This window comes from Hyperolius riggenbachi, chromosome 12 (assembly GCF_040937935.1).
Source record: "Hyperolius riggenbachi isolate aHypRig1 chromosome 12, aHypRig1.pri, whole genome shotgun sequence".
Lineage (NCBI taxonomy): Eukaryota > Metazoa > Chordata > Amphibia > Anura > Hyperoliidae > Hyperolius > Hyperolius riggenbachi.
Genome location: NC_090657.1, coordinates 171,869,598 through 171,883,310, shown reverse-complemented (window position 1 = coordinate 171,883,310; position 13,713 = coordinate 171,869,598). Strand labels below are relative to the sequence as shown.

The window sequence follows — 13,713 nt, the reverse complement described above, 5'->3', positions numbered from 1 at the left end:
TATATATAGTCAGATCCCCCATCTATATTGTTAGTATATATAGCCAGATCCCCCCCAGTATTTAGCTAGTATATATAGTCAGATCCTCCCTGTATATATAGTCAGATCCACCCTGTATATATAGTCAGATCCCCCCTGTATATATAGTCAGATCCCCCGCTGTATATAGCTAGTATATAGTAAATGGTCAGATTTCCCCCCCTTGTATATAGCTAGTATATACTGTAGGTAAAATAACTAAAAGTGCTTGGAACTGCCCTCCCCCCACAATCCCGATCTCTGTGTCTGTCCAAATAACCCCCGACCTCGTGCAGCGCTGTGAGATGGGATGGGCATTGTAGTACTACTCACTGTCATAGCTCTCTCCAGCGTTGCTCGTGCACCCTACTCCTCCATACAGCTCCGGGCTACTGTTCACCGTACCGGGGACGCGGCTTGATGACATCTGTTATTTGGACAGACACAGAGATCGGGATTGTTGGGGGGGGGAGCAGTTCCGAGCACTTTTAGTTATTTTACCTACAGTATATGCTAGCTGTATGCGGGTAGGGAGGGGGGGGGGGGGGGAGATCTGACTATACTTTTCCACTCCTCCCTCCACCTTCCACTCCCACAAGTAGTCGGGAAAATACCTCACTGTTTTCTGAGTGAAGGCAGGGAAATGTACAAGAATTAAACAAAATAAAAAAAATAATGAATGAGGTATTTTCCCGAGTACTGTTTACTTCACCTCGCATAGCTACCAGAATTGAGCCCGTTGTGTCTGTGCAGTAACACAGAGCGTGCTCAGGCTCGGTGGAAAAAGCCAAGCCCTGATGGGCTCTTTGCTCACACAGGAGCTGGCCGCACACACTCTTCAAAAAGTTGTCAAAAAGGTTTGAGGGGCCCCATCTCTAGAATGGGGTGGTGGAAGGGGAAAGCTCTTTTTCTGCTGAAGTGACTCATCTGTTACCAAGACAACGTGTCTGTTCCGCAGAGGGAGGGAGGCAGAGTGAAGACACAGGCAAAGAGTGTCTCCTGGCCCGTAATGAGTACATTTGCCCAGGGGCGTTCCATCCATTGGGAGCTGGGGGCGTGGCACTCCGGGTGACTGACAGGGAGGGGGTTCTCAAAAAGGCCTTCCACAGAAGGGGGAAGCGGTGCAAGAAGGAGGGACAGCGGTGGGGAGGGGGCGCCAGCCCCCCCTCACCTGGGTCTCCTTCCGCACTCTCCCCCTCCAGATATGCGGCAGGCAGGGAATGTCTCACCTGACTCCTGCTTTTCAGGCACTGGAGCGTTGCGTCACAGTCATGTACCCCAAGGCTCCGCATTCAATGCCGCTCACTTTACTTCCTGATTAGGGGAAGCACAATGAGCAGCATTGATGGCGGAGACCTGTGGTACAGACAGTTACTTACCGTGTAACAGGCAGGCCAAGCATTTATCTGTATAATTTTCTTTTTGTTGTAGAATTGTGCAGCCTCCTTCTCCAGCCTGATGGGTTACCAGTACCACGTGGAGCGCTGCGGCCGACAGCAGGGAGACCGGGAGAAATTGCACTTCTCCTGTCCGCACTGCAGCAGGGCCTACCAGTCCAAAGCCGGGAGAGACTATCACGTGCGCACCGAACACTGCACGGTAAGATCGTGTAACTCATCTATAGCGCAAGATACGTCCTCGCAGCTACCGCCAAACCACAATTCTGATGTCACCCGAGTGTACGTAATTAAGCAAATACTTTAAAGGGAATGTGAGACGACATGAAATAAAAGTTTTATACATACCTGGGGCTTCCTCCTGCCCCCTCTGCGCAGATCACTCTCTCGCCGGCGTCCAAAGCCTCCCGGATTCTCCGGTGACAGCCCTGTTTGCTGTGGCCAGTCAGACATAATGAGTGGGCCCTGCCACACTCCCGTCGCCAGGAATGTTCTGCACCTGTGCTGTACTACTGCACAGACAGAATGCTCCCAGCTGTAGGAGTGAGACGGGGAGTGCACTTGGTCACACTGTGCCCGCGCCGATTGGCCTGAAGATAACGGAGCTGCTACAGGAGGATCCAGGAGGCTTTGGGTGCTGGCGAAGGAGTGATCCATGTGGAGGGGGCAGGAGGAAGCCACAGGCGTGTATAAAACTTATTTCCCGTTGTTTTAGGTACACTTTTAAGAAATACGGGGGATCCGATTTACTTACTTGGGGCTTCTTCCAGCCCTCTTACATTCTGTCATGTCCCTCGCTGTAGTTCTGATCCTCCCCAAGGTGGTGCTGCTGTCTACTCCAAACATTATGGCTACTGGGCATGTGCTGGTCAATCTGCATGCCTCCTTGATCATGCTCTTATGGTCAGCAGTGTTCTGTGCATGCGCAGTAAAGTCTGTGAACTGTGCAGGCGCAGAACACTCCCGGCCACAGAGTGTGATCCAGAAGGCATGCAGACGGCACTGCACATGCGCAGTAACTGTGACCAAAGTCCTGGTCAGGGAGCTTTCAGAGCGGACAGTGGCACCCTCGAGAGGATAGGAACTACAGCAAAGAACCTGATATACTTAAGCGGAGAGGCTGGAAAAATCCCCAGGTAAGTAAATCTGAGCTCCCCCCGCCTCGATATTCCTTTAAAGGACACCTGAACTGAAAGTGATATATAAGCTGCCATATTTATTTCCTCCTAAACAATACCAGTTGCCTGGATGCCCTGCTGATCTTTTTAGCTGTATCTGAATAACACACCTGAAACAAGCATGCGGCTAATCCCGTCACACTCCAGTCAGAGCACCTGATCTGCATGCTTGTTCAGTGTATATGGCTAAAAGTATTAGAGGTAGTGGGTCCGCAGGACAGCCGGGCAACCTGCATTAAGAGTTAATAAATATGGCATCCTCCATGTTCTTCTCAGTCCAGGTGTCCTTTAACCCACAGCAACCAATCAACATCCCCTGATGAGTCATAGTGACGAAACGCGTTGGGCAGAGCATGACGGCGGCACATGGAGGTGGACTGTTTTGGATCCAGAATGCTTGTTTTATTTTATATGCGCAGTTTATTTGGGAACTTGTGAGTGTAAATGTTTAAACCTTTAACCATAATAAAGACAGTATTATGCTATGGCAGCATTTGTTTCGTTTTTGAAGGATTCAGGTCATATGGTCGTTATATCAAGCTATTCCCCTTACGTTGTGGGACTCTGAGTGGATACTGGAGGAGAATTTGCATTGCTGTTTGTAATCGAGCAGCCATCTGTCGCATTGTAAATATGTTGGTCTGGTGAAGGAGATTGCTTTGAACCATTTGGTTCACACATAAGCTTAGAAGCTGTTTGTGGTTGAACAGCCATTTTGTCGGGTGAGTGGATCCCATGCATCTGTGGTGAAGGCTTGGCTTCTGGTCCATTCAAAGTGTGATTACCACGGGTGGGTGGAATACAATCTGCATTGAGGATATTGCATGTTTTTATGTTTACTTTGAGGAATATTGCCAGCCATTGAGGATTGATGTGCCAGCTGCGATCAAGATTGGGGACAACACTGTTGATCTGGTGAGTGCATAACATTCACCGCTGGTAATTGATGGTGTAGGGTTGTCACACAAGTGGAGGTGAAGGAATTGATGTATTTGAACATACTACACTATTATTCTTCTATTTTGTATGATCCCCTGAGGTACTCGGCTGGAACAGAGGTGTAGAAGAGGATTAAGGAAACAACCTTTTGTATTGCTTGAACACCAGGATTTGGGACTTTCTTGGGATAAAGTGGTACTGTGTGGACTGTTTAAGACTGTATGAGTGTTGACACTTTAGATGTTTTAAGCATTTTTGTGCTGTGAAGCGAACTGGTCAGTGAACAGGAAGAGAGCAGGAGGAGCGCAACATCTTTAGTTAATAACCAATCAACAGTGCTTTGAAATGATGCAAGATGAATCAGGATTGGGTGTTGTTGGCTATCTTACTTGCTACACTGCCCTTACTCTATGCACCCCCCCCTATTTTATGATCTTGAGGGTATAAATCATGAGCTACAGAACTTCACATAATACCTTTGCTGGTTTTATATTAATCAGCTGCAGTGATTTCTCAGCATGAGAGTAATGTTCTGGCCCTTTTCAGGACCCAGTGAGTCCCGCAGAAGCAGAGCCGCCAGTGACACAGGAGGCGGGGACTGAAGACTTTGAGCGGACACCGAGCGGAAGGGTCAGGAGGAGGTCAGCACAGGTCGCTGTCTTCCATATTCAAGAGATCGCCGAGGAGGAGCTAACTAGGGAAGGGAGTTGGCGGAAAGCGAAGGAGGATCTGGTGCCCGACAGTAAGAAGGTGAGGGTGGCGCTAAGTTATTGTGAACGGTACAAGAGTTCTATAAGTTACAGTATCAGGCCCTGGTCATGTGACTGCACCCGGTCTCTCCTCTTTAGCCTCGTCAATCAACAAGGCCATTGCACCGTCTGGGGTCCTGCTAGTTCAGGGCAGAATTGTTTCTGTAGGGAAGTGTAGCTTCCTATACCTGCTGGCCTCAGCTGAGCATCTAGCATGCGTACAGCTGCTCTACATCTTTGAGATGGAGAGTAGAATGGTCGGCACCAAATGCTGGCTTCAGAATTGGGCTATGTACCACAACTCCTGTATTGTGCTCATGTGAAAGAGTTCAACAAGTGAGACGGAGCACCAATACCGCTCATTAGGGAATTATTTGTTGTTACACAGACATTACAGACATGCCAGATGAAGTACAGATAGAGATACCGGCCTACAGCTGTTTTGCGGTATTACCGCTTACTCAGAGACCAAAAGGGGTCTTTGTTTTAGGCTTGTGCTGGACTACATGCAGCTAGCGGAGGGTACAGTGCAGTCCTTCACGATCTGGTAGATTGCGATCGGTGCAATGGGCAAACCCGGTATAGTTAGTATAATATTCCTGACGTGCATTACTATATTCTGTACTGTTGTTGGTAACTATTGTAGCATTCATGTCCTCAATTCACTAAGCAGTTTAGACTAGTCTACTGATAGTTTGGTCAGTTGCATCAAAGGGGAATTCACTATTACCAAATGTTTTAGATCTGTTTTAGACCTGGTCTAAACCATTTGGTAATTAGGTGGGTAAAGCAGGGGAAATGATCAAAATATGCAATTCACAAACCAGTAGCTATGACTGACATCCTTCTCCTTTGATGAGCTCTCCTCTGCATACAATTAAACTCCTGCATAATTAAAGGCCCATACACACGTTGGATTTCCGCGAACGACGGGCGGATCGCTCAAACTCGCCCTTATCAAGCGAACGACAGCCTGTACACACGCCCGATTTAGCGGGCGAACGACGGGACGTTCAAACGACCCGTCGTTCGCGGAAATCCGACGTGTGTATGGGCCTTTATTCAAAGAGCTCCATCCTCACATCTAAAATACCTCAGAATTACCTTACCTACAGAAATCAGCTGGTCTAATCTCTGACAGAAAAGTGGGCGTGGTCACTCCCTGTGTGCCTTTGTGAATTGTGTAATTACTGAATGTTAGACCGGGTCTAAAAACAGGTCTAAAACATTACACCAAACCATCAGTGGACTAAAAACCATCTGTAGACTAGTCTAAACTGCTTAGTGAATTGAGGCCAATTAAGATCTGTGTAATGATGTATGTTATGGAAACGATTATAGTAACCTGTGCTTCCTATAACAGCTGAACTACCTGCGGCCTGGCCTGCCGACCTTTAACCCCCAGCTCCTGGATGCCTGGAAGACCAGGGTGAAAGAAAACGGCTTTATTTGCTGCCCCAATAGTGTAAGTTATAGTATAAGCTTCGACACATTTTATACTCTTATAATAAATATACGCTACACAGGAGACCTGTCATATATATAATGATTGAAGCATCACCAGTACAGTTGTATTCTATACTGTTAACCCAGCTACAAAAAAATACATGAAAGTAGATTTGAACGTTTTGTGTAAGTTTGCCACTTGATACTTATGTTATATATAAATATAATTTTATTAATTATATATTATTATACAGAATTTGCCATCTTCATTCCCTTGTAAAGAATGCCGGTTGCCTGGCTGTCATGTTGAGCTATTGGTTTTCGTTGCGTTTGAGTCACACACCTGCAACCAGCATGCAGCCAATGGAGTCACAGCATCTGATCCGCATGCTCAGTCCGGGCCAGTGGCCTAAGGTGGCCATGCATCTATACAACACAATAACATTTGTAAAGCGCTTTTCTCCCATAGGACTCAAAGCACATAGATGTGTCTCAGATCGACACATAGTTGCAAAGCAGACTGTGTTGCAGAGGAAATAGTCAGGTGTTCAGAAATGCCAGACTTAACAGAAGGCTTTTCAGTTTGGAGTTAATTGCCTCCAGGGATGGAGATGTCCTGATTGGGTGTGACAGAGTTCCAAAGTGTAGGGGCAACATGACAGAAGGCTCTGGCTCTAATGCTAGGTACAAACCATACAATTTTCTGTTAGATTTACCTGCCAGATCGATTATTTCCAACTTGCTGGAAAAAAATCTGACAGGTAAATCTAACAGAAAATTGTATGGTGTGTACCTAGCAGGTTTTGAAATGGACTCAGCCAATTTTATGTCTCATTGACCATCCGATTCAATAATTATCGAACCAGAGGAAAATCACTACCCCAACAAGCATGCCCCATGGACGATTCAACCGATTTTGGGACACATCATGAGATTTCAGACATGCTGGTAAATCGAAATCTTGGGCCAACATGGTCGATTGTGCGCACGGTGGTTACAGTGTGTGATGTTGTGACCGACGAACACGTGACAGAATCCCCGGCTGCTGTCCTCCCAAATGTTATATATGCACCTTCTTGTGGGCACAGCGGCGAGGGGGCGTCACCTGGCAGATTCCCAAAAAATGTCTCACTGAAATTGATCAGGAATCGGTCTGCAGTGTATAGGCAGCAAACCGATCTCTCCCTGTTTAGATTTGATCAGAGATAAATCTGTCTCTTGGTCAATCTGCCCATGCATCACTAGATTTATGAGCACCTTTGAAGTATTAAAGCTGTCATACACTATGCAATTTTTACTACATATCCTATTTGAGCGAGTGATCTGATCGATATTTAGATGCGACATTGATCGGCTATAGAAGAAAGCGGGCGTACACACATGCATTTTTTTTTTCAAATTCCAATCAGATTTCTCATCATTTTTCCAACTGGACATGCTGGAAAATATTGATCAAAATAATGGCTATCATTCCCTGTGTACGGAGCAGTGCTTTTCATCGCTGCTAGATTTGGGTGGAGCCGGCGCCACCATAGACTACTATAGGAATCACAGCGCTCGGTGAGTAACGTCGGCGCTGTCAGAAGACGGAGACGAAGTTGCTTAAAAAACACTGTAATTCGGCCTCCAGCAATCGCTGGAAGCCAAATTATATCATTCCCCCACTATCCATGGCGGCCTGGAGGGGGAATAGTAATTAACACGGCCCGGACTTATGCAGAAGCAGGATCAGCCATATAGCGGCTGTATCCTGCGCCCAAGTCTACCGGCGCCGATTTCAAATGTATGCCCTTTGTATGTCCTTTTGATATGATAAAGGAAGAGTTCAATTTTGAGCTGAAATTGTTTGCTGGCAATCCATAGACTGTACAATTTTTTTTTGCCCAGTTTAATTATCCTCTCAATCAGAACTACAACAACAACAAAACATTTGTAAAGCACTTTTCTCCTGTAGGACCCAAAGCGCAAAATAGGATCTCACGTGAAATTTGCATGATGTGTACCAGCCTTTAGAGGCGGAGCATCAGCACAGAAGTTAGTCAACAGGAATTGTTTTATTAAAAAACCAAGATGGCAGCCTCTGTATTCCTCTGTATTCCTCTCACTTCAAGTTCCCATTAATCTCCCAGTGGACCGGAAATCCGATTCTCCAAGTGGTAACCCCCGAGCCTGACTCATGGTAGCTGCCGGGAAGTATGTGCAGACTGTTGTAACTCACCTCCCCTGGAATCTAGACGCTAGCAGCTATTCTTCTTCTGGTCCTCGGAGTCTCTGACTACAGACCGCAATCTCATTATGGGGTAGAGCGACACCTGGTGGATGGTGGGAGAATTGCTCGCTGGATCCTAGGGAGGTGAGTAATGTGCAGGACTACTGCAGATCTATCTAGCAACCTGATCCCCCCCCCCCCCCCCCCCAAGTTTTAGGGTCTAAAAGCATGTGAAAAAAATTGCACTGCTTTTAGACCCTAAAATCCGTTCGTAATCATACCACCAGGGGGGTTAAGGGGCCAGAGCATAAGAGGAAAGTGTGGCAGATCGGTGGGGAGGGGGGAAATTCCCCCCCCCCCCTCCCTCACCTCGGGCTCTCCTCTCAGCGCTCCCCCTCCTGCAAACATTGGTGGCAGCGGGCAGGCAGCAGCGGCGGTGGCGGCAGGATGAATACATTACCTCCTTCTCGCTGGAGGACTTCCGTTCTCTAAGAGAGCTTCTTGCAACTTCCTGTGTAAACAGGAAGTTGCACTTAGAGTACGAAAGTCCTCCAGCGAGGAGGTGGTAATGTATTCATCCTGGTGCCACCGCCGCTGCTGCTGCTGCCTGCCCACTGCCACCAATGTTTGCAGGAGGGGGAGCGCTGAGAGGAGAGCCCGAGGTGAGGGAGGGGGGGGGGGGAATTTCCCCCCTCCCCACCGATGTGCCACACACTCCTCTTATGCTGCGACCCCTCCTGTTCCCAGAAGTCCCTAGGGCCCCGGGCCCCCCCGCGACGGCAGGGGTCGCATCCCCTATTGGTACGCCAGTGCCCGAAGGGGTTAAAATGGGTGGATGACTGCTGGTTATATTCTATAGCAGGCACCCTGTTTTTTTCTGATCTAGTGTAACAAAAGTTAATAAAAGCATAACGTGAAGAGTGATTCTGTGCTCTGTTGGCAGAGTTGTGAAGCAATATACTCCAGTGTATCCGGCCTGAAGGCTCACCTGGCGAACTGCAACAAGGTATGAAGAGCTACTGAAGCAAAACAAGGGTATGATAAAATGGCTGCTTGGAGGCCACATATAGCCCCGACTAGGGTCTCTTCTTTCCCACACATTACAAGAAGACTTTGTGTTTAACATGGTGATAAAGTCCCTGTAACATGTATGAAAGTGGAAACAGTGTAGACAGGTATAGTCTGTATGAAGACCGTAGAGGAATAAACCAGGTTAGCGGCAGCTAGTAAGAAAGCTTTAATAATGTATCACCGTGGGATAACCGCAACACAGCGAAATAATCTCGCATTGAGGAAGGAAGCCAGTAGAAACCTACAATAGAGTAGAGTGGCACAATGGCATATAACTGCACAGTGACATCTTGTGGCTGTTTAGCAAACACTCAGTCTAAGCATGAAAGCTGTTTTCATATTCAAACAACAAGACAGAAGCTGTATGATCTTCAGTGCACTAGCTTTGTACTTATGAAGGCTAGAAACACTGTTAAGCCCCATCTAAACCATACAATTTTTTGTGCGATTCAATTCGATTTGCACAAAAAATTGTATGATGTAGACAGGGCTTTAGACTTGCTTCATGTATTTAGCCTGGTACTGGGCAAGTTGGCACTTTCTACCTACAAGCTTGTACCAGAACAGTGGCTCGTTGGGTAACATAGCCAGAAAAAGAAAGACAGGCAGCAGTTTCCTGAAATAGGCGGCATAGGCAGTAGCTTTCATTTCATGGGGAGAGGGTCTCAGTAATGTTAACACTTTGTGAGTTAGTAAGGGTGACTAGTGTTTAGCCATAGCAACTGGGATTGTCTCGCACTCACAATTTTGGATCAGCCAATAAAATTGGTGCAGGAGTGCTACAGCGGATGACGCCTAAGTCATATACAGACAGAGATAAGGCAGGCACCTCCTAAATGCATCTTTATTCATTCAGAGAAACACTAAAAAAAACGCCATTTCCGGACCACACAGGGTCCCGTTCTTAAGGCAAAGCCTGCTCAAAAGCAAATATCTGTCCGCCGCTTGTGGCTGCACATCACATCTGTGAGTGCATAGAGGTGTCTTCACCCGATCCTATAACTTGGGTTTTTGGAGGCCACAAGCGGGAGACAGATACTTGCCTTTGAGCAGGCTTTGTCTTGAGAAAGGGAGCCTGTGTGATCCTGAAACCGTTGGCTTTTTGGACTGTTTCTTCTATGAATGATAAGATACATTTTGGAGGTGCCAGCTTTAGCTTTGATTCTAGTGTCCAACTATTCTGTGTCTTGCAGGGGGACCACTCGGTGGGGAAGTATCGATGTCTCCTGTGTCAGAAGGAGTTCAGCTCTGAGAGCGGAGTGAAATATCACATCATGAAGACGCACTCGCAGGTGAGGAGGGCATAGTTGAAAATGCTGAAACTGTCACACTTGGGAGACCATTACCTTTTATCACATATCTATTGTAAACACAGGAATCATGGGACCAGGAGGTGGGTAATTGGTTCATGGATGGTGGATTAAGATGTAATAGGGCCCTAGGCAAGGTAGTAAGTTTGGGGGCCACTTGTATCCTTTTGGTAAGCGGAAGTGGAGAGAGGTCAAAGAAGGTAACAGGTAGGCCCCTTGACACCCACTAGGCCCCAGGCACCTGCCTTGTTTGCATGGTGGATGATCCTGCTCTGGTACCAGCTTAAGTTCCTGCTGTGTAACAATAGTGAGATTCCTTTTAGCTCTCTACACCTAGTAAAAAGCCCCCTGTTTTATAGTAGCACATTACTTACTGTGCTAATACATAATGCTTAAAGGACACCTGAAGTGAGAGGGATATCGAAGCTGCCATATGTATTTCCTTTTAAACAATGCAGATTGCCTTGCTGTCCTGCAGATCATCTGCCTCTAATACTTTTAGTCATAAACCCTGAACAAGCATATGCAGATCAGATGTATGACTGGATTAGCTGCATGCTTGTTTCAGGTGTGTGATACAGACGCTACTGATACATAAACGATTGGCAGGACTGCCGGTCAACTGGTATTGTTTAAAAGAAAATCAATATGGCAGCCTCCATATCTCTCTCACTTCAGATGTACTTTATAACAGCACTGAGGACACCTGCTCATTCTTACTTATTAAAACGTCATGGAAACCTATTACCGGGGGTACATCATTACCAGTTAAACCATGTGGACATATAGAATTTTTTCCCCAACATGAAGGCTGTCATTTGTGATGTAAAAATACCGAAACAATTCTAAACAATGTTCTCATTCTACCTTTACAAGGTCTCGTTCTCACTCTGGTGCTTTCAGCCGTTGCTTTGCTAATTGCTGACGTGAACAATACACTGTCCCTGGGATTGTTATATTAACCCTTCAGCAGCCAATTTATTAAGAGGTTTGCAAGTGCTCCAGGCCAATTTATTTTAGCACTTTTTTATTTCTTATTTGTTACATTTCCCTGCTACTTATTAGTACTGCTGTAATGTGTATTTATGGTCACTAGGGGGCAGTGTGAGACAATAACAGAGGACTTCTGCTTTCAGTTTCTATATCCTCTGCTAGCAGAGAGACATGAAAGCATTCCAAGAATTTACAGCATGAGTTCTGCCGGCTGAGGACAAAAGCAGCATACTTATCTCAAATGAGATAATTCCTTTGAAGCTGCTAATGTGTTAAGGACATGTTATGGGGCACTTAATGGCAGCATATGTACATTTGCAGAACCCCAGGAAAGGAAAATTACTGTTTTGGTGACATCACCAGTGGTTGAGGTCAGGTGCGTGGGGGTGTCTTGCTTGAGGCCACAAACAGGAGTCAAACAGGAGTCAAGCAGCGATGTTGGATAAGGTGTGCACTCGTCTAAGTACAAGTTCTAATTCAATTCCCTTATTTTGTTACTTGTTTCACTTCTAGAATTGGTTCCGTGTGTCTGCCGCCGTCTCTTCACAGATCGACAGGAAAAGAAAACCAGATTACTCCTCCATTGAGTCGGTAATGGAAGCCTCGGGCAAGAAAAAGAGGAAATTGGAGAAGTCAGCCCAGACTGACAATCCTCCTTCCGCCACATCCCTGAAACTAGAGACTGCGCTTGCACTAAACACACAGCCTAACAAGAAGAAAGGCAAAGATGGAGCGTACGCGCACAACGCAGCACTCCAGGAAATGGTCCACAAGGGGGCGCCGTCTAAACGAGGGAAGTAACACGACATGATGCAGATCATCATTCCTAGAATCCAGTTCTGTTGCCTTCAGCTGGCGCCCAGAGAGTCCTTTGTGTTACTTGGCAAAGATGCACTTCTATTAGTTAACACAGGACTAGACAGATGTGATCTTCATTTTACGCTAAAGATTATAATCTGAATAGAAAATAATATATACACTTTAGTATCAATATTGTGCTAAGAGCAACGGACAGCAAAGCTGACGAGATATTACGAGAGACCCATTCCAGGGCTGTTGATGAGAAGTCACATGACCCATTCCAGTGCAGTTAATGAAAGGTCATGTGACCCATTCCAGAGGTGTTGATGAGGAGTCATGTGGCTCATTCCAGGGCATTTGAAAGGAAACCCATTCTCTAGATAGTTGATGAACGGTCATGTGACCCATTCCAGAGCAGATGTGCAGTCACATGACTCATTCCAGGGCAATTCATGAGAAGTCACATGACCCATTCCTGACAAGGTGTGACTAGTGAACACTGGTGAAGCATTGGCTGTAGTTCCTGTCAGGTGACTTTGACCATACACCAGCTGAGCTCAGCTGTACCAATGACACTTCTCATTAGCAGATGTCATATGACCGATTGCCTTGGCATTGGTCATGTGACAAGATACTGGAGGATTGCATATATGTGCTGTAATTCCTGAAAAAGTGTACAACTGCAACTGCAGTTGCACTTCATACCTTTCTTCACAGAGCTTTAAAAATGTGACCCTGAATCAATAATAGGCAAATATTGCATTATTGATTTGATTCTATTAACATGCTACTAGAAAACAGCAGAAGCATACATTAGACACCCGTGTTTTGGGCTTTGGGTATTGGCTATGGGCAATGTATATTCTAAAGGGATTTTTGCCACCATGCAACCCCCCCCCCCCCCCCCCAATCACCCAGTCCTAACCTCCCCTGATGTTGACCTAACCCCAACGTTCCAAATTTGCCAAGTAAATCCCAAGTATCTAACCTTCTGTGCCCAATGCCTATTACATTGTGAGAGCTGTGTGGGCCATGCATGGTTTCAGCAAGTGGTGAGGAGGAGGCATTTAGGACAACACTGATGGAAGCCAAAGGTTCTCTGAGGGCTTCAGCTCCATGGTTGTTCAGCCCAATGCGGAGGTGAATATGGGAGGGAGGGAGGTTCTGGAGAGGGGGTTGTTTGGTGGGTGATACACAGTACATGACGGGGAGGGTTTTCATTTTACAAATGCTGGAAATTGGCTTGAACATCAACTAGGGAAGAAATACTATTAATACTTGCACATAACATTTCCACATCCTGTTTCTGCCCCCAGATTCGTGCCCCCAAAAAACAGCAGTCTGCCTTAAAAAGGATCTGTAACATCAAAAGATCCCCTGGGGGGTACTCACCTCGGGTGGGGAAAGCCTCCGGATCCTAATGAGGCTTCCCACGCCGTCCTCCGTCCCTCAGGGGTCTCGCTGCAGCCCTCCGAGAATATTGACGTCAATATTTACCTTCCTGGCTCCAGCGCTGGCGCTCTGACGGCTGTCGGCTCCGAACTACACTGAAATACCCGATCGTCGTCGGGTCTGCTCTACTGCGCAGGCGCAAGTTTCCGG

General features: G+C 46.6%; 1 protein-coding gene across 4 annotated transcripts in view; it reads left to right on the top strand.

Annotated features, from left to right (window-relative positions):
• The window catches only part of ZNF512B (zinc finger protein 512B), a 64,545-nt gene extending 51,079 nt beyond the window's left edge, over nt 1-13,466 (top strand). For all 4 annotated transcript variants that reach the window (XM_068262780.1, XM_068262779.1, XM_068262781.1 and 1 more), the window contains 6 exons: nt 1,450-1,617; nt 4,079-4,282; nt 5,645-5,746; nt 8,880-8,942; nt 10,201-10,299; nt 11,824-13,466. In XM_068262780.1, the coding sequence (XP_068118881.1) occupies nt 1,450-1,617; nt 4,079-4,282; nt 5,645-5,746; nt 8,880-8,942; nt 10,201-10,299; nt 11,824-12,111 (924 nt within the window). In that variant the 3' untranslated portion in view covers nt 12,112-13,466. The remainder of the gene's footprint in view (nt 1-1,449; nt 1,618-4,078; nt 4,283-5,644; nt 5,747-8,879; nt 8,943-10,200; nt 10,300-11,823) is intronic.
• Nucleotides 13,467-13,713: the final 247 nt, after the last annotated feature.